General features: G+C 42.2%; 1 protein-coding gene across 1 annotated transcript in view; it reads right to left on the bottom strand.

Annotated features, from left to right (window-relative positions):
- Positions 1–1430: 1430 nt before the first annotated feature.
- RORC (RAR related orphan receptor C) overlaps positions 1431–23850 on the bottom strand; it is a 158381-nt gene continuing 135961 nt past the window's right edge. The window contains exon 10 of the mRNA XM_086945523.1: positions 1431–1683. Coding sequence (XP_086801649.1) covers positions 1480–1683 — 204 coding nt within the window. The 3' untranslated portion in view covers positions 1431–1479. The remainder of the gene's footprint in view (positions 1684–23850) is intronic.

Below are 23850 nucleotides of genomic sequence, written 5' to 3'. Positions count from 1 at the left end.
TTCAACAGTTGAACATGTCTGCTTTTGTCCAGTCAGTTTTGATGGGGATACCAGCTCATGGTCTAGAGTGTCTCTCCTTTGTTTGCCGTTGTATGCTGTATGTTCTGTTTCAATCACCCGGGTACCTAGTAGGTGCCACGGATTCATTCAGCAGCGCTATCTTGGCTTGTATTATTTAATGCTCACTGCCTTAGTTTAAGGTCAGGTTTGATGTACCACTGTCTTCATGTAAGATATCAATCTACATTTTCTGGTGGCACTGGTATACTGTGCATTTTCCATGAATATTTTTGCAGAAAAAGGTGAAAATTTTTAATGATAACTTTTTGGTGACTGGAAATATAGAACTTCTATATTTCTAACTTTTAACAGGCAAATTGTTTCAGAAATTGCCTTCCATTAATATCTATTTTATGCATGGTTCTTTTTATTAGGCTAATGGATTCAGATCAATAAGTTTTGCACCCTTTTCATTGTTTTATTTTGTCTACTGTTTATCTGAATATAAGTCCTGTACAAAGCTTTCTGAAGCCCACAATAGGTTTCATTTCATGCTACATTAAATTCTGAAAATAAATAAATCATATAAAAAAAAGTCAGATTGAGCAAAACAAATACAGGAATGTTAAGCAGATGGTTGACGATAAAGGCTTCAATTAAAACATGTGTGCCTGTAATGCTACAGCGCAAGACAGGAATTTTACATGTAAGCTAACTGGCTGCATATGCCAGATGACCACAAAGCTGATGTATATGTTAGCAAAAAGAAGAAATTAAGGGCTCATTTACCATGTGGTAACCCTGCAATCATACCCCTAGTGCAGAAGATGCATCGTCTCTGCCAGGCTTGTGCCAGGTGGCCTTGCCAAATTTAAAGTCTGGCTGAAGCGGGTATTCATTTTGTCCCTGAGGCACCCCCTGTGAGCTTCTTCAGGTGCATTAAAACATTGATGGTAGGTATCCATGCTATAGCTTTTTATTAGGAAGACATACAGATCGAAGCGGGAAGTGCATCTTTGAAAAATATAACTAACATCCTCAATGTGCTGGGAGGTTTTTTTCTGAACCCGTGGCGGGCACATCTGTCCAGGACTGCACTGCTGGCAAGACATGCCGAAGCAGAATGGATGGTGGCGGGAATGGTGTTGGTGGGGCCAGAATAATCAGGACGACCACTGCTATGCTGTTGTGCCCACGCAGTCCTTTTTCCCTGTGGCAGAGCTGGCCGCCATTTGGTATTAGTTAAAAAAAATACTTTCTCTCAACCTCTAAATGATCTGGGCCATCACGAGAATGCAGCAGGGACATCTACCACCCTCCTCTATATGACGCCCCATATCACACAGACTGTAAGAACATGCTCAGTCTTAAAGAGGCTTGTTTCTGTCATCAACATGAAAAAGGTGACCCATAACATGTAAAAAAAGAAGTTGGGCCCGCTTAAATTGATACACCTGTGTTACACAGGAAGAGTTTAAGTCACAGTGGAGAATTATATCTGAATGAGACAGGAAGAGGTGGAGCTACTCGGCATGGCTCGTGCTCATAGTAGTCGATGGTGAATAGCTCTTTGTACAGTGGTGGGAACACTGCATGCACAATGATCGGGTACATCTGCTGGAAATGCTGCAGTTTCTCCATGTGGTGGATGCACAAACTCCTTATCTTTCCTTTTGGCGGTAGCTGTTTTTAATATTAAAAGATAAAGAAAGGTAGTTATGTGCTGTACGTACTTTGCTCCACAGTTATCTTCAGCATAACACATAAAAATGCACTTTACATTGCGATAAATAAACATCTTTTAAATGCCCATAGATTAGAGAACAGAGTCACATTCTCCTGGGCATTATGGAGTGTCCTACCAAATGAAAAGGTTTTGACTGACGGACACCGGAAGCACAGTGCCTGGATACCCCCGGGACGATTAGCCGCGCTTTACAAGTACTACTTGATTGATTGATTGATTTACTATTTTTGTGGCTGGTAATTTTTGTAGCATCTGGACCTACTGCACTGGACAAGCTGCAGCTCAGGATCTCCCTCCCAGTGCATCTTCAGAGGACCTTTGCCATTTGGCTTTTCATAAGGCCTTTAAAACTTACTGTTCCTCCTGACTGCTGTGTAAGACCCTCTCTGACTTGAGGAAAGACCCCACTTTCAGTGCCTAGAAGCTCAGTATTATCCATGCTCGTAATAAGTGATCTAAGTGAATCAAGTCAATCAAACATTTCAGCTGAGGATCACATCCCTGCGTTGCTTGGTTAGTTATCAACTGCATGCATTTTTTTATCAACAACATATGAAAAGAATTTAACAAATATTTGTTAACTTTTTTGAAAGAACAGATTTCCAACCATGCGCATGAGTAAGTAAACAATGCATTTTGTTTTCTTTGTTTGTCACTGTCCTCATTTTATATTTTCCACATTTTACCGATTGGTGAAGGGTGCTGCTGTCCTTCTACAATATCTGGAGGGTAAACAATTGCTTTGTTAGGTTATCTATGAATGCTGTTGTCAAATGTCGGGTAAAACGCTGCCCTGTAAGCTTCTCCATTTTTACCTTGGAATTTGGCCACCATATGTCCACACCTATCCACAGTGGCTATGTGGTAGTTGCCTGGAACATGTCTAATTGGAGCCCATCAGTTTCATCAGAAGACACAGGAGGTCAGCGTAGTGACTAAGCACTTGGTACCTGGGGTGTTCCTGTGATTATTATTCCTTGTAAGACTGCCGCGAAGCGTGTTTCCAGACCTCTGTCATGGTATTTTCTGGGCCTACAATAGAAGGCTAAGCCTTCCAAAGATTTAGTCAGCTGACAAAAAAGTAACTTTATCCAACTGCAGTAGAGTTCTTGATAGCTCCAGGTCAAGTGTGTGTGATATGATGGATAAGAATAAGTGTGTCATGGTACTAAGGACTTTGTCAACGTACCAACCCTAGACAGAAAGCCAGTTGAACTGCAACCACCCCGCAACCCAATGAGCACTATGCATATTGGATGCCTTTAGGTAGTGATCAATACTATGAGATATCACATTGGCAATGTGTGGTATTCAAGCTGTCATTCATAACAGACAGACACGCTCATGAAAACTAAGAAACCAGGGATATAGTTCAAAGATTTATTTTTAAAGTCACCCTAGTACATACAATATGAATAGTAACTATTATAAAGGTCAGCAGCAGAGCAGCAGGAACATTTGCCATTGGGGTGAACAATACATGTTATTGAAACATATTCATAAAGATATAATATTCTTTTATATTGATATCATAAACCACACCCTCATCTCTTTGGCTAACTAAACTTCTCTTAGGACAAAAAAAAGGAGGTTCAAAGATGATTTTCACTTCCATACCTCCTCTGAACAATTGAACCCATGCTTATCAATCAATGAATCAGTAATCTAATAAAGCACAAATACTAACCCGTGAGGGCTCAAGGCACAAGGGGCCTCATTTATGAGGCTGTGCGTCACTTTTACCCCGCCGGTGCGTCATTTTTTGTGACGCGCCAGTGGCGTAAAAAAATGCGCCTTGTTGTGCCATATTTACAAAGTGACGCATCTAGGTAGATGCGTCACTTTGTAAAACCCTGTGCCACATTATACCTGCGCCAGGTATAATGTATGCAAGGGGGGGGCGTATTGACACAGGGTCGTAGAAGTGACGCAGTGAAATCTATGAGATTTCACTGCGTCACTTTTAGGACGCCGTTGCATCAAAATATTGTGCCTGCCTCACAGCAGGCGTAAGACTGACGCAGGCCCATTGACATGGGGCTTGCCCCATGTGAAAGGACGCATTGCTGGAGTTGCGTCACTTTTGTGACACACTCCAGCAATGCATCACTTTTGCGCTTACAGATACGTCAGAAATACTGACGTATCTGTAACTCCTTGCGACATGATCCGTCATACATTAAATATGACGCATTAGGAATGTCGCAAGGAGTGCGCACTGAGAAGTGACGCATCGCTGCTTTCACGCAGCGATGAGTAATATCTCATAAATGAGGCCCAAGATGCTTAGTGAAATAGCAAAGCCTGCCATTTATTGTCTGCGTCAAAAGGAAGACGGATACGCCCTCAGAGTGAAGGCTGGGTTTGCCTCCCAGTAACCTTCAGCAAAGGAAGGTGATATGTTCTGTATGATCTCTATCTTGAGTGTCTGGCATGAACTTCTCCTCTTTTCTAACCCTGTTCTTAGTTTGTATAACATGCCTGTTCACTTTTTAACCTTTCAGAATAAACAATTAGCAGAAAGGCCTTGCCAAAGTCTCACCTAGTTACGTTCACAGAAGCGTGCTTTTTGTTTAAAAACAATAAATGAAAAGCGAAATTATCAGCTTCAATTAAACTTTCTCCCTCATTCAAAACGAGGATCTGATTGATATGAAATTACATGATTAGTCATCCCTCGAATAGAATACGGCAGCATCGCCCTCTGCCGACTCCCCCTAACTACGACTGCACCCCTAAGAGCTTCTCTAAATGCTGCAGCAAGACTCATCACTGGATCAAAAAAACACTCACATATTTCCCCTGACTTGAAATCCCTGAACTGGCTACCTTTTGAAGCTAGAATACATCTGAAAATCGCCTGCATGACGCACAAGGCTGTGCACCTGAGTTCACCCAGCTACCTCACTCAGAAGCTGACAATTTCCGGCGGCTCTAGAAATACTAGAGGCACAAACAATCTTTTTCTGAAGCCTCGAAGATTCCGGAAGGAAAAAACTTATAAACGCTCATTCTCAGGAATGGCTCCCAGGATCTGGAACTCACTCCCGCCTGAAACCAGGCTCATCCCATCCACTACACTTTTTAAGAAAGAAGTAAAAGCTATCCTCATGGCTAAATACACTTGAACTATTATTTTAGATTGTTAAAGACTCTGCACCGATATGTACTACTTGTTCGATCCCTGTGCTTATGTGTAATACTTGTACCATTGCCATTATTGATGTACCTGACTGACGTTGCTCCCTCATGGAACTACCCCACTTGTTATTCTCCTGCTGTAAAGCGCTCTGATATCTGCAAAGATCTTGTTTGCGCTATATAAAACTTTCAAAATAAAATAAAATAAATTATGTTCAAGCAGGCGTGAATACCACGTTCCAATGTACAATAACATGAATAAAAGTGCATTTTATAGTATGACTTTTATATCTAGTTAACATCATATTTAATTCAGAAGAGGGAATACCGAAAAGGACAAAAACCTGATAAAATAAAAACATTCCCGGAATGAGAGCGAAGTATATGCAATTAATATATTTCTATATATGCACAATGATAAATAAAAGATGTTATGCAATTACATTTTTTATTTTGGCTATTGTAGCTGGGTACAACAACTGTTTAAAAGTGAAAAGAAAAAGTCATGGAAGATACAAGTTGTCTTATTTTAAAACATCATTTTTATGCGCATGATGATTTCTTTATCAAGGAACATGAAAGAGAGCAGCTCTTCTTACATTTCGGTGCAGTCTCATCATTTTTTTCCAGATAATGATTGCAGGGTTGCCAAAGACTTACAAACTGAAGAAGTCGAAATCAAAGGCGAAAATGGTGCCATTGGTGATAATGAAGAACTTAAAGTTGTTATAAATTGCAGAACAGCACCAATTGGATATAACATCGTAACATCGTAGACCATGTCAATGCAGATACAGTCCAACTTTCATCAGAGTCTGATCTATCATTATGGTATATGTGCTGTTGGAACTGGAAAATCCTGGGTTATGAGGACCAACTATAGAAAATACACTGAGAGCCCAGAATGAGGGCATAATGAGGAGGATGGCCAGAAAGCGTGTAAGACCTCCGAGTCTGGGTCTAGGTCCACTCTCCCCGCAGCTCTGCTGTGCCGCCTCTTGCCTACAGACCCGACCTCCTCCTTGGGAGGTTCGAGGCTGCTGTCTGCTCCCACTGCCCACTCCAACTGGGATCAGACTGCCTGCAACCACCATAACCTTTCTCAGCCTTTTTTTTCTTAATTTTTCCCTGTTGTGCCACTGTTATTGTGCCCATCTCTGTCTTGCTCTAATTCCACCACTGTTTTTATTTTCTCGTGCCTGCCTTTTCTTTTCGCCTTTCGCCGCTGCTGCCCCTGCAGCCCTGTAGTGTAGTTCCTATATCCCTGATAGGCTCTGTGCATTGGAATAATATACACTATAGTTTTGGCATAGGACTGAGGTCAGTATGCCTCTATCGAGTACATTAAACTTAATTACTTGTGTGTGCCAGCTAACTCAGAGGTCACTAGAAACTTCTCGAATAAACAAGAAGAGATTAGTTTCTGACAACCGCATACACATGACAACTTTGTTTCCCTTAGAATCGGAACAGTCTCAGAATCATGAAAACAATAGATAACAGTTTCACTCAGTCAATCATGCATGCTTAGTTTCTATAGAGTTTACACAGAAATATGTAGATGGGTGTTTCAATAAAAACGCTTATTGAGCAGTCTCATTTCTCTTGCAAGAGATATAAACTACTACAATCGTAAGACAGAATGCAAAGTATAATACGTACAGCGTTAGCAGTAAGATAAAATAATACTGCAATTGCATGGTTTGTAGCTATGACATATATTCATAAAAATACATACATAAATAACACAGGCTAAAATGTGAATACTCATCTAGTACTTCTAAATAGTTCTACCCCAGTGTACCTAACCTAAGTGTAGTACGAGGTAAGAAGTAGGTGCTGTAAACTAAAGTATAGCTAGCTATAGTTTTAGTCTTGCCAAGAGTTGCCAAGAGTTCCTCTAGGTTCTAGTCTGCTCCATACCTTAGAATGAGAGAAGTTGGAATCTCTTTCCGGGTCTTGATCACTAACACCCCGCAAGGGTAGTCAGAAACACTGGAGCTGGATTCTCTGCGAGGAGGATGGCAGCGTCTGGTCAGTGCATCAGGTGGGAAATCGACTTCCTTCTGAACTTGCTGTGGGAAGCCGTGCAAGTATGCAGCCGAACCATGGTTTGCCATGGCAAGTGAAGGTTTATTTATACCTTGAAGGTGTTTAGGAATACCAGTATTGACGTAAAAGTCGGGCAGAGGAACGTCATGAATGAACCCCTAAGGAATAGATGTTCATGCATAATAAATGAGTTCTTGGAGAAATAAATAATCCAAGCAAGGGGAAGTCCTAAAGGCTTAAGAGTCTGGTTTTCCAAGAATTCGTTGTGACGTGAATGGACGGATGTAGGGGGCCACTGCCTGTATTTGGTTAGCATGGATAATGCCTAAATAAGGGTAGGATTTCTATGTCTATATAAGGGCGAATTGTGCCTATATAAAGGCGTAAATCAGGGAACCTATATACGGTATCTAAATTGACACACAACATCCACTCCAGTTTCGTATGAACGACATTACTAAATTCTAAACATGCTAAACCTATCTAAAATACAGCTACACATGAATTGCTAAAAACATGTCTAAAATACATTGTAGGAATGCATTAAAACTGTTGCTAGGCATAAAATGCAATGGTGCGGTACATATTGAAGGAATGTTTCATTCCAAGCATAAATTGGCATCTAATGCTAAATGAATGAACATACATATATATGCACATGATGAAATGGCTCATAAATACAGAAGAAAAAAGCCCAAACCATTTCATGTCAAGGTATATAAAACAATCGTTATTGACAAGGTGACATATTGTCTCTGAAAGTGTTTTAAAGAATTCTGTTCTCTATGAATAGTTCTACTGTTAGCAGATTACTTTGCCAAAAAAGAAAAATACAAGTTTGGAAAACAAATTAATCATAGGAAAAAGTTCCTAGTTTATTCTTTGTTTTTAAACATGAAGGCCAAATTCAGAGGCTTCCCGGTTCACTGTGTGCAGAATCAAAAGTCAGTGTATGGGGATGGAGAAAACATGAAATCTTCTAATCCTGTAGACAAAATGTTGTCTACCGTTGTAGGTGAAAGTTGGATTACCTCGTTTAAAAGACTTACCTCACATTGATGAGAAGCATCGCCTTCAGCATTGGTCGCATCAGCAATGTTCGAATCGGATGTTACCTGCCTGCCCGTTGTTTCCTCTTGTACCTCAGCAGTAGCAATTTGTGTCTGTGAGATCTCAAAGAATGCCGTCATCAGGATTGGTAGCCGCTGGGGACAACACAGAGCATGGGCCGTTAACCGGTCCAGCAGACTATCGATATCCGTAGGCATGGCTGATGGGAGTGTTAGACAGATGTCTAGCACGCATTCTTCACCTCAAAGCAGGCAGCGTAGAACAGGTAAGATGCAATCTTGCCAGATTGGTCTGAATGACAGAAACCATGTGGTATTTAATTCTCGTGGACGAGGTCAACCTAAAATTTTGACGATGGGCTCACCACACTTCATCTCCAGCAGAGCTCTCTCTATGGTGCTTGGAGTGACACTGGTGATTTGGCTAGCCATATCATAGCAGTAGGAAAAAAAAATAGGATCCCTGCAACAAGTCCTAAAAGTAGTGGCAGTCCACCAAATACAGAGTGCACAAAGTTGGGAAGTATTCCGAGGACTGCTTGAAAAAGTGCTAACAGTCCTGAACACACGTTCCCAAATACATGTACAATACCGCTTGTATCAGACATGTTTAAGATTCGTTCCAACATTTCTGAGAAATGTATAGGGCAGCTTGTATTCAAAAGGGCATGTATCACGGCTGAAGTCCTTGTGACTTGTAGATCATAGGTTTCTTTGGCCGAGGTCAGAGGCACTTTTTGTTGTAAAAGAATGGCTTTCATTCTGCTTCGAGTATCAATTCGTCTAGAAGAGATGTTCAGTGAAGGTCATAAAGGCGACTCCCTGGCTGTCTCTATTTGGGGGAATAAAACTTACATACAGCAAGTGACCCTGGATGTAACCGCTACTAGATATGGGATACCTGGCAACATGCCACAGCAGCTGTAATCATTCAACATGAGGTAACTTCCATTTGAAAGTTGTCCAAAAATTGGATTAATCACTGCAGCCGGTGAACCTTGCAGGTGGCAGGATAAGTTTGAAGTGGAACCATCACACGCCCCGTGTAAATCAATACCCTGACATAGGAGAGAACCCCTTAGTGCATTTTCACAGTTTATACCGCTAAGAAACACTTCATGCCCCCACTCCAACATCTGTGTGTGTAAGGTAAATCCCAGGATCTCTTCATGTGTTCTTTACCTAACATTTCATATTTGCCTGCTGGTATATGTTTTAGGCAATACTGAAAATGGAAAGTTGTAACAGGCAGAGCCATTTTACCACGTATTATCCACTCAGTAGCTGGTTTTTCTGCCCCATGAATGGTCATTTTTCCAGTCTTTCAATGCTCACCACCGTATAGTCTGCCACCCTTTGTGCAAGTTTGATCTGTTTATTAGTGAGAATGAATTCTGCAAACAGTGACGTAGTGTTGAATTAACGCCAAGGCACATAGCCTGCATGAAAGTTTTGTAGCCAATCAAGGCAAAGTTTCCCTAAACTGTATGTTGTTACTACCCCTGGATGCTGTCTTTGAACATAGCGTGGGTCTGGCCTTTTGATAGTGAAACCCTGTGTTTTGTTCAGAAATCGATCTTGACCGTTGTTTGTGTCTGTGGGCCAGAGTAACCATTTGTTCCAATCTGGATCTGATCTGTTGTGATGCAAAATAGTATGTACGTCCCCCTGTGTAGTGCTATTACTTACAGGTGCAGGTATGGATGGAGTGTTCATGACTTTGATCTTGGCTATCTCAAGGCAAGACGTTTGTTGGACAGTGTCATTCAAAAACATAATTTGCTCAGGGATGATACAGGCTCTAAACAATTCACCTATCCCCTGCACTTGGCAATCTTTTGTACCGCAGACAGATTTTGTGTCAATATTGTCTTTCCAAAAGTCGAAACCTTGTCTAGACAGTTGGGCAATAAAGGCTGCAGAATAAATCTGTTTTGTAATGGTTAACATATTTTTCGTTCCTGTCTTGTTCACATTTTCAAAGAAAAATGTTTCTGGATTTGACAAGTTGAACCCTGAAAAAGATAGAAATTTCTTTGCAAAAGTTTTTGAGCTACCCTTTGGGAGTGTAGAACAATGTTTTCATCAGTTATACATAAATACATTTCTAGGTGATGCAGTTCTATGCAACAAAAGATGACCATAGTGGTTATAACAATACATTTGTTCATAGTTTGATGAACCCTCCAAATATTTATGATTTGTGAATACTGCAGACATTTCAACATCAGACATCATTTTAATAACAGTATCGAAGTCCCAATCTTCACAAAAGGTACTAGAGGTAATAAAGTCACTTAATGCAATTTTAAACAAGTGTGGAATCTTCAAGAGTTCCGACGGGCCAAAAATGTCATATTCAGTTTTGTCCCAAACTATACCATCTGGTATAGGAACGACTATGATGTTCACTGCTGACAAGTCTCTTGCTTCATGATGGGATGATTTGTGTGGCTGGAGAAGTACGTTCACTCTTTTACTTGCTGTGTCCATTTGAATACATCTTCCATTTATCAGCATGCCCAGAGTTATTACCAGAGCTAACCAAAGTAGAAAGAAGAATATTCCCAAAACAATCCATAGTTCAATCCATGGTGAAACCAGATAAGTCTTTTTCAGGTGATGAAAAAAGTCAGTTGCTTGTTCTTTGAAAGTTCTTTGTGCTGGTGTCGTTTCAGGTTCACTGGGATCCTCAGAAAACGTATCAAAGTTAATGAAATAGCCAGAAGGAGTTCTGTCAATGGTTGGAATTGCATCAGGATTCGTTGCAATCGCTGGAACAGTTGATCACTTGTTACTTTCTTGTAGATAGGTGTATCAGGACGAACTGTTATTTGGGTTTCAAGAGGAACGAGTTCCATAGATGTGTTGCTTAGTCCTTAATTTCTCACAGTAGAATCTTCAAAGTTGATGAATCTCTCACTTTGAACCTCTTGGATTGTAGCTAGAGGAGTGCGTCTGCTACATTGTTGGAGGCCACTTGGCCTACTGCTTAGTATCGGCCACATAGTGTGGTTTGATCAGGTCGATGGACAAAAATCTTTTCTCCTTTTTTCCAGCAGGGGGCGGTAAAAGTACTAGTCTTGATCCATGGATGGCTAGGACTGGTGCTGGTTGTCTGTAAGAAGGCCCAAATTACTTCTTGTCCGCAATCTTTTCTCTGACTAGATCACCAAGCTTTGGGACCCAGACAGGCCTTACTGGGATGGTTGGTTTTACCCCAGTGGTGGTTGGCTTCAGAAATACATTGCTTTGTTTTGATCTTAGTTCATTTAAGTCCTGTAAAACAGCCAAACGATCTTTGATATCAAGTTCTTCATTTTCCACCACTGTGTCTTTCATGTCAAGGTCTGGTACCAACATTCTAGTCCCAAATAGGACCTCATATGGAGTGACACCCCCTAGACAACTTCTTGGCAAATTGTTTAATAGGTGTTGGACCCCATAAAGATGTTTGACCCATCCATCACCCGAACCTAATACCCTAGCAGTTATAGACTGCTTTATGTTCCGTTTTTTTCTTTCCACAACAGAATTTCCCTCAGGATGGAATGAAGAAGAATACCGCAATGCTACGCCCAAACTGGTTATGGCTTCTTTGTAAGCTGGAGAGCTAAACGCAGGGCCCTGGTCATAGTGTAGTGTACCAATTGCGTATGTGCTGATGAAGACTTGCAAATCTTTTATAACAGTTCAAACGTCAGCCGAGCAATGAGGCCACATCCATAGGAACCTTGATTTAGTGTTTGTGGGATTGCATTTGTCCAAGAGGACGCGTGCACATAGATATTCTAATGCTGTCTAATAATGGTGTCTGAACTGGGCTGGCTATGTTGAGCCAGGTGTCTGGTGGCATTCTGTACAGCGATCTCTATTGCAGTCTATGCAGTTATTGATGAATATGTGAATCAGTGTATTCATTCCTGGCCACCAGTACATCTATTTTAGTTTTCAAATTGTTTTAGAGATCCCCTGATGTGTCAGACCCTCTCCCAGATGTGCTTCGTAAATCAAAGCTGCTCTTTGTTCCATGTTTGGTATTACCCTATCCCCTACTCCAGGGATTCGAGCAAACGGAACATTGTTCGCATCAATTATATATGAGTATTTGAGTGGAAACTTTTTAGGTAAACCTGCACCGCTGCCTTTGCTTGAAGCATTGACAGCCAGTATTATTTCACTGTCTATTTTTGTTTTTGAACAAGTGATTGCAGCTACGGAAGCCGTTTCCACAGACCCCTTCTCAGCTTCATCAGCCAATGAATTCCCTTCAACGTGAATGCCATCACGTTGATGACTCAGCGTGTGTATCAAGTGAGTGTTTTGTAGTCCGTTTAGCAATTAAACTGCTTGTTCCGAAAGCATTTTGTACTTTATTGTGCCACCTTTTGCATGTTTGAAACCATTTTGAAACCAATTCTGTGAATATTCATTACAAGATTGAACACAGTAAAATGATTCGCACACTATGAGTGTGGGGAATTCACAATAGGTATTTTCAAGTGCCATTTTGAATGCTTGTAGTTATGCTTGCTGAGCTGTACAATCTCCTAGAGATTGTGTTTTTGTGACCATTGGTCTGAATTTGGCATCGCGCATACAACCTTTAACGATCGCGCATGCTGCACTATAAGCTTGCTTATCCTCCGTAGCGGGTTGTGCAGATCCGTCAGTATAAATTATAAATTCGTACTGGTCATGAGGTAGAAATTTCAGTAGGCAGAGGGCATTCATGTTCGTGTTGCAGGAATGCTTGTGTTTTCAAATAAAGATCAAAAACATATTCAACATCAGTTGAAGCAAGTGAATTAATCCATTGTATCCATCTTGGATGTAAAGCGTTTGCATTCGGAATGCCAGCTTTTGTAACTGCCTCTAAAGCTGGTACAGGGGTTATGACCATAATGCGTTTGCCCTGCACTAGGGCGCTTTCTTTTGCTACAGCGGTTTGAACTGCTGTCAGAATTTTTTCTCTTGATGTAAATTTCATTTCGGCTTGTGTATTCAAATGTGATTTGTATGCAATTGGTACTTTTTCACCTCCGTTAAAAGTTAAGTAGGTGAATCTGCATTGACCCGGAATTATTCAGATCACTAAGTTGCGTACGTTTAGGCGTGTTTGTAAGTGTCTTGTTGCTAACATGTCACCTTGCAGTGAACAAAGGATATCTGTGTGTTCCGGTGTCCAATGTGTGATTTTAAAATCAGGTTTGATTAATGCATAGAGAGTATTAACCCTTTCTGCGTAGTTAAGAATGTATCTTCTTCCAAAGTTTAGGAAACCTACAATCAACTGTAGGTTTTTCAGCGTTTTTGGAGGTTAGAGCAGCGCACACTTTTCTAAAAAGTTGGCTGCCAGGCTTTAGCCTTCACTTGATAGTTCATATCCTAGAAAAAGGACTTTTAGATGGGCCATTCTTGATTTTTTAAAATTGAATTTATAACCCTCAGAGGCGAAGCCCAGTATAATGGAGTTCAGCCGGTTCAAGTGCCTGTCCAGGTCATCGTCTGTCAGATAGATATCATCGACATATGACAATGCCTCGTCATCATAAATTTGTAGGAACTCTGTTACCCTTGCTGAGAATAACCCCAGGCTGTTCTTGACGTTGGGGTCCCATTATTGAGAAACGGTCAAATACCTGTTTTCAGGTGCTATGTTTTGACAAAAAGAAACCGTTAGAAATATCTAATGTGGTTTTATAATTTTTTACGTACAATGTTATTAAGTAATGCTCTACTGTTTGCATTTTGCAATGCAAATATTTTACAACAAGAGTTTAGGTGTCTGTAATCCAAAACTAGATGATATGATATGTATTGTCTGGTTTGGAAACAGGAAACAAAGGATTGTTCATTGATGAGGTGCAGGTTTCAATCACCCCTTGGTATTCATGTTGATCTAAGATCTCCCTGACCTGTTTATTAGCTTCTTGCCTAATTGGATACTACCTATGTGCAGTTGTTTTTAACTGGATCATATGATGAGGTGAGTCATCATCCCATCATACATGATTTTTGTATAATGCTGGGGCTTGGGCAACTGCCCATTTCCTGGCATAAGTATATTTTAAATGTATTGGAACATGGTTGGAGAAGGCTGGCATAATGATGTCTTCGCCATGTGGGCACTACCTGATAAATTCTGGTGGCTAGTCCTGTTCTGCTAGGAGTATATCATAACCCTTTGAAAGTCGCTCCCAAAAGAGTGCTTTCACTTTTCTTGGTTTATCTCCCTCCATCCGAAGAGTTGTTACATATAACTTTTGTGGAGAACTAACCCTGGTGTCTACAGTTTCATCTTGAATGTACTCATTCAAGTCCACTATCTCCAGAATTTCCTTCAGGCACTGCAGGCTATTGTTACCTCTGCTGCACTGTCCAACATTGTTGTGTTCTCAAAATTCTCAGCATGTCTGATCTTCAGATCTGCTACCTTCTTTTTGGAGAATTGAGGTTTGGGTTTGTTTTTCTGAACGTGTTGATCGTCTTTGGACTTCAAGCGTTTTTCTTTTTGATCTGACCGTACTCTTTTTTCAGATGTCTGTTATAATATCTGAAAGGTGCGAGAGGAACGTGTATCAGTAACTTGATACCTGTCAGGCAGTGCTTAATTTGAGCAGGTGCTTTCAGGTGCTCAGCACCTGCACTTCTTTGACAGGGCCGGGCTACAATTTCTGACCCTGCAGGTGGTGGTCTCAAAATTAATTGTTCAAATTAAAAATAAAAAGAATAACATACATTGCATGTTGACTGGCTGGTAAATGTTCATAGACAGGCCAGCATACGCCTGTCGAGGCAGGCATGATTGTGTATCACCACGTTAGTGATTATGCCATCTCGCCGATCACAAATCCAAGAAGTCATCGACAAATTATGTCTTGTATTCTATTCCCCGAGTCTGCTGCACCCTGCCATTGCCTGAGCCTAAGCCTCCCATTGGATAATTGTAGCTGGGGGCTGTCTCAAGACGGAGATGAGGCAAGGAAGCTGCGAGAGCGCATTTGGAACTTGGGAGTGAGGGCTCTTGAGAAAGAATAAACAAAAGTAAGTATGGACTTTCCACTTGCTGTGTAGCCAGAGTAGAATATTCTGCAGCCCTGCATTGCTGCTATCCTCAACGTGCTCGATGCGGCTGTGGCCCAACACAACTTTTGTGCACCATGGCGTCACCTGTAGAATCTGTGCGCTGCACCCCAGCATGGTAATTGCTGAGCGTGCGTGAGTCCAGTAGGCACCATAGCCATACTTACCGGCATTGGCAGCGTTACGGCTGGGGAAAATGCCTGTGCTGTAGCAGGTAGGGTCACAGCAAGCTAAGCAGTGGATGCCAATGCCGTCGCCATCCCTGGACCTATTAATTACAGGCAGCACTAGTAGTGCCATCACCTGCTGTGCTCGAGCAGCTACCTGTTCTGCAAATAACCCAGTTATACTGCACTGATTAATATATGCAAAAAATGCATTTTCATTTGGTGTAAATGTTGTTTTTGCACTCGGTGTAGGAAAGAAAGTAAAACAAATGTCATCTTCCTCTTCTTTAGGAAAGACAACAGGAAAACACAGTTCAAAATAGCAGAGACATGTACAGGCTGACGACAGGGGTCACAGTCAGCAGCAGTGTTATAGATGAGAGAGAGAGCAGGAGTAAAGAGGAGAAAGAAACAACAGGAGAGGAGAGAGATAAAATGGAGCTAAGTAGAAGAAAAGGAGAGCAAATCAGATACAAAGAGAAAGCAGCCATGATGTGAAGAAGAGAGCATCAAGAAGAGAGAAGATAGAATGAAAGGAAGTAGAGAACAGGGCAGAGGAAAAAAAGCAGGCAAATGATAAAACGGAGACACAGCTAATCACTGCTAGAATAGTGATCAAGGGGAGAGAGAGCAGAGCATGGATAGAAGTGAAGAGGAAAAAGGGCAGGGGTAGAATGAATAGAGGGCAAATCAGAAATGCAGGGAATAAGGTAACACATCAGGTGTGACAAAGATGATAGAAAACAATTAGAGATAGACTCTTAGAGACAGACAACAGATCAAGGTTAGACGATAGAGACTGAGGCCGTGAGAGTGTTGAAAGTGGGGCTCACCGGAGGAAGAAGTGAGCTGTGGCCTCCTTGGCAAAATTTTCAGCTCCTGCACTTTTTTTTTTTTACAAATTAAGCACTGCTGTCAGGTTTCCTCAAATTATCCCGATTCCTGAGGTTATACCTCCTTTCAGAGGGATCCTTTTGAGGAGACCTACCCCGGGATTGAGAACGTTTCTCTTTTGAATGTTGTTTGTTATTTTCCCACTTCTTTTTAGAAGATGTAGGAGTATGTTTAATAGAGTCCTTCTCAGGACTGTCAGACAGTTGTGATTTAACTGTGTAATTCTATTAATTTTTGTATTTGATTAAGTAATGCCTTGTCTGACATTGCTTCAATGTCAGGACGAGGTGTGTAGCCGGCTAAAATCAGCCATGTTGCTGCTGGTCTACCTAATGGACCGAGCCTGGTAATGTGATTGTAATGTTTTAGGGCGCCTTTAAACCAGAGCTGATGCTCCTGGTATGTGAGTGGAATTTCAGCATCCTCGAAAGGAATATATTTCTCAAGTGGATCATCTTCTTTGTAGAAGTGAAACATTTCAGTTACTGGATGTGATTCAGGGAATACTATCCATGAGTAGAATACCTCTGTCTGGTGAGATTCATGTGCCTCTAGGACAAAAACTGCTCTACCACCTCTTGGTGTGCGGCCATGTTTTATAAGGTTTAGGGTGATGGATAGGAATCACATCCGCATCAGTTTCATTAATAATCAAAAGTTGTTGGTTCCGGTGTTTGTGCCGTTTTTGGTCATTGTTTAATGAAAATTGCAGAGCAAGTTTTAAGGGAACAAAGATAAGGTGCACAATATTTTTCAACACTGTATCCTTCAACGTTGAACAAACCAAACAGCTAATACATAGGATTTTCGTTCTACTCAGCTATGGCGGATATTATCCCTACCCACTCCAGACGTCTTATGGAGTTTTATGAGTAGAGGGACTCTGAGAAAAGCACGACTGAGTTACTTCAGTATCTAGCGTTAAATGAGTGCCTTACCAAACCGTTGGGCGCTATGTAGTGTAGTTCCTATATCCCTGATAGGCTCTGCCCATTGGAATAATACACACTATAGTTTTGGCATAGGACTGAGGTTAGTATGCCTCTATCGAGTACATTAAACTTAATTACTTGTGTGTGCCAGCTAACTCAGAGGTGACTAGAAACTTCTCAGATAGGGATTCGTTTCTGACAACCGCATACACATGACAACTTTGTTTCCCTTAGAATCGGAACAGTCTCAGAATCGTGGAAACAATGGATAACAATTTCACTTAGTCAATCGTGCATGCTTAGTGTCTACAGAGTTTACACAGAAATATGTAGATGGGCGTTTCAATATAAAGGGTTTAATGAACAGTCTTATTTCTCGTGCAAGAGATATGAACTGCTACAATCGTAAGACAGAATGCGAAATATAATACGTACAGCGTTAGCAGTAAGATAAAATAATACTGCAATAACATGGTTTGTAGCTATGACATATATTCATAAAAATACATACATAAATAACACAGGCTAAAATGTGAATACTCATCTGGTGCTTCAAAATAGTTCTACCCCAGTGTACCTAACCTAAGTGTAGTACGAGGTAAGAAGTAAGTGCTGTAAACTAAAGTATAGCTAGCTAAAGCTTTAGTTTTGCCAAGAGTCCCTCAAGGTTCTAGCCTGCTCCATACCTTAGAATGAGATCGGTTGAAATCTCTTTCTGGGTCTCGATCTCTAACACCCCGCAAGGGGAGTCAGAAACACTAGAGCTGGATTCTCTGCGAGGAAGATGCCAACGTCTGATTAGTGCGTCAGGCGGGGAATTGACTTCCTTCTGAACTTGTTGTGGCGAACCGTGCCGTGCAAGTATGCAGCCGAACCGTGGTTTGCCATGGCAAGTGAAGGTTTATTTATACCTTGAAGGCGTTTAGGAATGCCAGTATTGACGTAAATGTCGGACAGAGGAACGTCATGAATTAACCCCTAAGGAATAGATGTTCATGCATAATAAATGAGTTCTTGGAGAAATCAATAATCCAAGCAAGTGGAAGTCCTAAAGTCTTAAAAGTCTGGTTTTCCAAGAACTCGTTGTGACGTGGATGGACTGATGTAGGTGGCCATGCCTGTATTTGGTTAGCATGGACAATGCCTAAATAAGGGTAGAATTTCTATGCCTACATAAGGGCAATGCGAATTGTGCCTATATAAGGCTGTAAATTGGGGAAACCTATATATGGTACACAACAGCCCCTCCCCCCGGAATTCCCCCTGGGAATTCCACCCTGGAACTCCCCCCCAGAATTCCCCTGCTCCCACCTCCTAGCCTGTCCTCCCTCCCAGCTTCCCTACTTAATGGTGGCCAATTCGCAGTTACGCAGCAGACACGTGCAGCGGGGGCACCCTCGGCACACCAAAGGCAAGCCTTTCTGTGCTCGTCCGTGACCCAACCGCGGCCAGTGCCAGGAACCCTGGACCTCCCACTACCCATCTCTACGACACCACCACCCTCCTCGTACTCAAACTTAGAAGACTTAGAGAATGCCAACAGGCCTCGCCAAACATGACCCACACCCAGTTCTCCTGCCTCCACTGCTGCCAGACCCTCGCTGCCACCCCAGCCTCCACACCGCCGACGCCAGCACCGGCTACACCCTAAAATGCATCCTCCTCAACATACGCTCCTCACACAAACACGCCATGGAAGTCTGGAACCTATTCGATTCTCTCTCGCCCGACATAGTCTTCTTCACAGAGACCTGGACCAACTCATCCTCTGCCCCCGACATCAGCACCACCAACCCAGACAGACACAAGATCCAGAGGAAAGTCCGCCCCAACCACCCAGGAGGGGGCCTCGCCATCGCCCACAAGAGCACCCTCCGCCTCATCACCTCCAGTGAATCCCTCCCATCTGACGAACAACTGCACCTCCAGATCCAGACCACCCCCAAAGCCACACTCCAAGGGACCCTCGACTACAGACCCCCATCCCCCCGAACACCCTTCACCACCACCATCACCAACTTCTTTGCACCCCACACCATCGCCTCAACAAACTACATACTCATTGGAGACCTGAACTTCCACCTCGCCAACCCCAACAACCCCAACTCAGCTATCCTTCGTGAAAACTTATCCAGCATCGGACTTAAACAACTCGTCAACATGCCGACCCACAGAGCAGGACAAACCCTCGACCTCATCTTCACGCAGGAAACAGTGTCCAATTCAGCCACACAACGCAGCCGCCATGGACCGACTATCACTGTGTACATTTCGCCATCAACAAACCCAAGGCACCCAAACCAGCCCCACGCCCATCGCAAAGGAACTGGAGCAAGGTTACCGACGAGCTACGTAACTTCACCCTCAGTTGCGTTCAGATGTTTCCATTGCACACAGTTTGAAATTAAAACCTGCTATGTCCAACTCAGTTGCATAATCAATCTCAGCCGACTTTGCCCGTGCTGGAGGAGAGACATGTCATTCTGTATCATATTGAATGCAGATGATATAATATTATTCAAAGAATAAAATGTGAGTCACAACAGCCAATGTTTTTTCTAAATTAATCCTGTCAATTTGTCTTAAGCATTTAGCAGCTTCTTGCTGAGAAATTTTCCAAAGTTGTTTGTAAGTGGCATATATGAACCGTTTAGAATGTGGTGACTTAGGACTCAACTAAAAATATTGTAAATTCATATCATAAGAAAGGAGAGAAAGATTTTCTTTAATTGCAGATAAGGTGGAATGCTGTAACCGTTGCTGGCATACATTTCCTATGCTATAGGTGATAACCACTCCTGAATGTTGTGACTGTATGTATCTGAAGTCTGGCCTGCTAACTTTAATACTCATTGTGGAGTTTATGAAACGTGTGTTACAACTATTAGTGTCAACTGAACACAATAACCCCTTAGCTGTCAGGCCTCTCCCTCCCAACTCCGCCCCCCAGCCTTTTTTTGTCTATTTGGCTTAGTTTGTGCTTAGGCCCCAGTAACCTTTTGTCCACATAAGGTATCCATGCCAAATTTGTATACTTTTCTTCCAATATCTTGAGGATTCTGAAGATACCCAGGGTTTGTTTATTACCCTGGAGGAGACCGAGAAATTAATCAAAATACAGCTGCATTTTGTTTTTTTGGGGGAAAAAGGATAAAAACTTGCTGCAGAAGAAAGCGTCTGTTTTGTTCCCTGCAAATGGTATCAACAAAGAGTTTCTGGTGTTAAAATCACCATCTTCCAAGCTTTCAGGAAAAGGCAGACTTTTGCCAGTAAACCAACATTTTCTACACAGTTTTGGAATTTTATTGGGCCAATTTTTCTATTTTTTGTGCTTTCATCCTCCTTCCAGTTAGTGGTTGAAATGGGTATGAAACCAATAATAGATCCCAGAAAGCTATACATTTCTGAAAGTAGACAGCATTCTAAATACAGCAAGGGATCTTATGTAGATCCTTCAAGGTTTTCCTATAGAAAATAACAGGTGAATTAAAAAAAAATATTGAAATTGGATTGAAAAAAAACGCAATTTGTGACTAGGGTTTCACCTGTAACTTCTAGCTATGGCAGATTTTATAAAGCAATATACCATTATATTTGCTGGACCCTTCTGATGCGGGGATATATAGGACTTGTAGGTTCACCAAGAACTTGAGGTACTAAGGGCCAATAACTGAGCTGCACCTTGCAGTGGTTTTTCATTGTGTACCAGGTATGCAGCAATTAATTTCGTAAAATATAAAGAGTGATAAACAGGTTTCAAGGAAAATGATATATTTACGAAATGGGAACAACATATGGAGGTTAGAAGCAGTAGTTATTTGCACATCTCTGAAAATTACTTCTTTTTTACACACTATCTTACATTTGGAAGGTAGAAATGCATAGAAATACATTTGGTAATAACCCTTGTTCTACTATTCTGTGTTTCTCTAAGTCTCTCAATAAAAATGGTACCTCACTTGTGTGGGTAGGTCTGGTACCCGCAAAAGGAAATGGTCCAAAACGCAACATGGAGATATAACGCATATTTCCACTGAAAAACTGACCCTTTTTTTGCAAATTGCCTAACTGTGGATTGTGGGCCATAGCTCGTCCGACACCTAGGGAAACCTAGAAAACCTGTACATTTTTAAAATTAGACACCCAGGGGAATCCAGGTTGGGATGACTTGTGTGGCTCTCATCAGGTTCTCTTACCCAGAATCCCTTGCAAACCTCAAAACTTGTCTAAAAACACATTTCCCTTGCATTTCTGTGATGGAAAGCTCTGGAATCTGAGTGGAGCCACAAACTTCCTTTTACCCAGCAATTCCAAAAGTCTTCTGATAAAAATGATACCTCATTTGTGTGGATAGACCTAGTGCCCACAACAGGAAACGGCCCAAAAAGCAACATAGATACATACAAAAATTCCACTGAAAACTGACTCTTTTTTGCAATGGGCCTAGATGTGGATTTTGGGCTCTTACTCAGCCAGCACCTAGGAAAACCTAGAAACATGTATAGTTTTGAAATCTAGACACCCAGTGAAATCCAAGATGGGGTGACTTGTGTTTCTTCCGCCAGGGTTCATTACCCAGAATCCCTTGCAAACCTCAAACATTTTCCTCACATTTCTATGATGGAAAGTTCAGGAATCTGCAGGGTGTCACAAACCTTCATCCACCCAGCATTCCCCCAAGTCTCTCAATAAAAATGGTACCTCAAGTGTGCCCATGCCAGGACACCACCCAAAACACAGCATGGACACGTCACATTTTTCCAATTAAAACTGACCCTTATTTGCTCTGTACTTAGCTGTGGATTTTGGAATGTAACTCAGCTGTCACCAAAGAAAACCTAGCAAACCTGTACCTTTTTGAAAACTAGGCATCCACAGAAATCCAGGATGGGGTGACTTGTGTGGCTCTCACCTGATTCTGTTACCCCGAATCCCTTGCACACCTCAAAATGTGTCTAAAAAACAAATTTTTCTCACTTTTCTGTGATGGAAAGTCCTGGAATGTGTGGGAGCCACAAACTTTCACCCAACCAGGATCACCCCAAGTCTTCCAATAAAAATGGTAATTTACTTGTGTGGGGAGGCCTAGTATTCACAAAAGGAAATGGCCCAAAACGTACTGTGGGGATATCAATATTACCGATAACAAAACGACCTGCTTTTGCAAGGGAGTCACCTGCATTTTTGGTCCTGGGATTGGCGGCCTTCTAGGGAAACCTACCAGGCCCAGGCATTTCTGAAAGGTAGCAGGGGTACAGGGTAGCAAAAAAATGTTTAGTAAGTGGAATAGGGATGTTTAGAAAGAGATAAAGAAAACAGGGGCAGACCACCATTTTGATTACTGACACTTGTCCCGCATGGGAGAGGGCGTTTAATCCAGTGTTCTACCTGGGTTGTAATGCCATCCACGCTGGGCCATAGTTTAGATGCAGTGTCTGGTCCTTGCCTCGATAAAGATGTATACCTACGTATTTAGTGCTATAAGCGTTCCAGGTTAAGGGATACTCAATGGAAATGGCTGTCTGTAAGGGGAAAGAGTTCAGATTTTGCCCAGTTTATCTGGGAACCCACAGGTTACCAAATCGCCTTATTTCTGTAAAAAAGGGGGGAAATGTTGTAAACAAGATGTCATCCGCGTACATGGAGATGAGATGGGGACATTGGGTAAGTTGGATGCCACGTTGTATGTGCGCTCTTGAAGTTGGCAGACTAGTGGGCCCATTCTAATGAGGAATAGGAAGGGGTATAGGGGGCAGACCTGCTGAGTCCTTCTGGTGATAGAGAAGGTCTCTGTGAGGGTGCGGTTGACCCCTAGATGCCTTATTGGAGAAGAATATAAAACCATAACTAAGGAGATTAAACCGTTGGGGAGGTCGAGCTGGGCCAAGGTTGCCCTCAAGAAGGGCCACCTCAGGGAGTAGAAAGCTTTCTCAGCATCCAAGAGAGCAACCACCGAGGGAGGTGTGGGGGAAATCTTGTGCAAAACTGCAAAAATAGTCCAAAGATGGAGGGAAGTGAACATATGGGGGACGAACCCGGACTGGACGGACTGAATGGGAGAAATAATTTGTTCCAATGGTAGGAACACACTGATAGCAAGAATTTTTGCCAGTATCTTATTGTCCAAATTAAAAAGGATAATGGACATTAGGATTTACACAAATGAGGTCCTTGCCGGGTTTCGAAGGGAGCGTGAGCACCGCTTCGCGCAAAGTGGGTGGCAAAAAGGCCATGTCCAAGAACTCAGTGTACATGGCAAAGAGGTGTGGGGCTAGTTGTTGTTTAAAAGGTTTATAAAATGCTCCAATTAGGCCATCAAGGCAAGGGGCCTTGGACCCATCTAGAGCATCAATCACCTGAATCACGTCATCGCACGTTGTTGGTTCACTGAGGAAGAGGCGCTGGCCATCCGTGAGCCACACCTAGGCAATTTCCGCCAAGTAAGGTGTGATGTCTGGTATAATACCGGACATATGGGATGTGTAGAGATGTCCATAATAAGACACTTTCATTGTCAGGGATGGGGTTCCCAGAGACTGTATGCAACTCAGTGACACATCCACTAAAGAGGTTGGGATGAAGTAGTTGTGCCAATGTATTGCCGGGATGCTCACCCTCCCTAAATCGGTGAGCCATGGTGTGTTTGCCAATATGTGCAAGTTCTCGGTCGGCCAGTTTGTGAAATTCAGTCAGTAAGATTGAGTGTCGATGCAGCTGGGGGGGGGTGCCACCTGATTGGGAGACAGCTTGGTTTATTTCCG

Source organism: Lissotriton vulgaris, chromosome 12 (genome assembly GCF_964263255.1).
Source record: "Lissotriton vulgaris chromosome 12, aLisVul1.2, whole genome shotgun sequence".
NCBI classification, from domain to species: Eukaryota; Metazoa; Chordata; class Amphibia; order Caudata; family Salamandridae; genus Lissotriton; species Lissotriton vulgaris.
The sequence above is the reverse complement of the archived record's forward strand: the minus strand, read 5'-3'. Positions and strand labels throughout refer to the sequence as shown.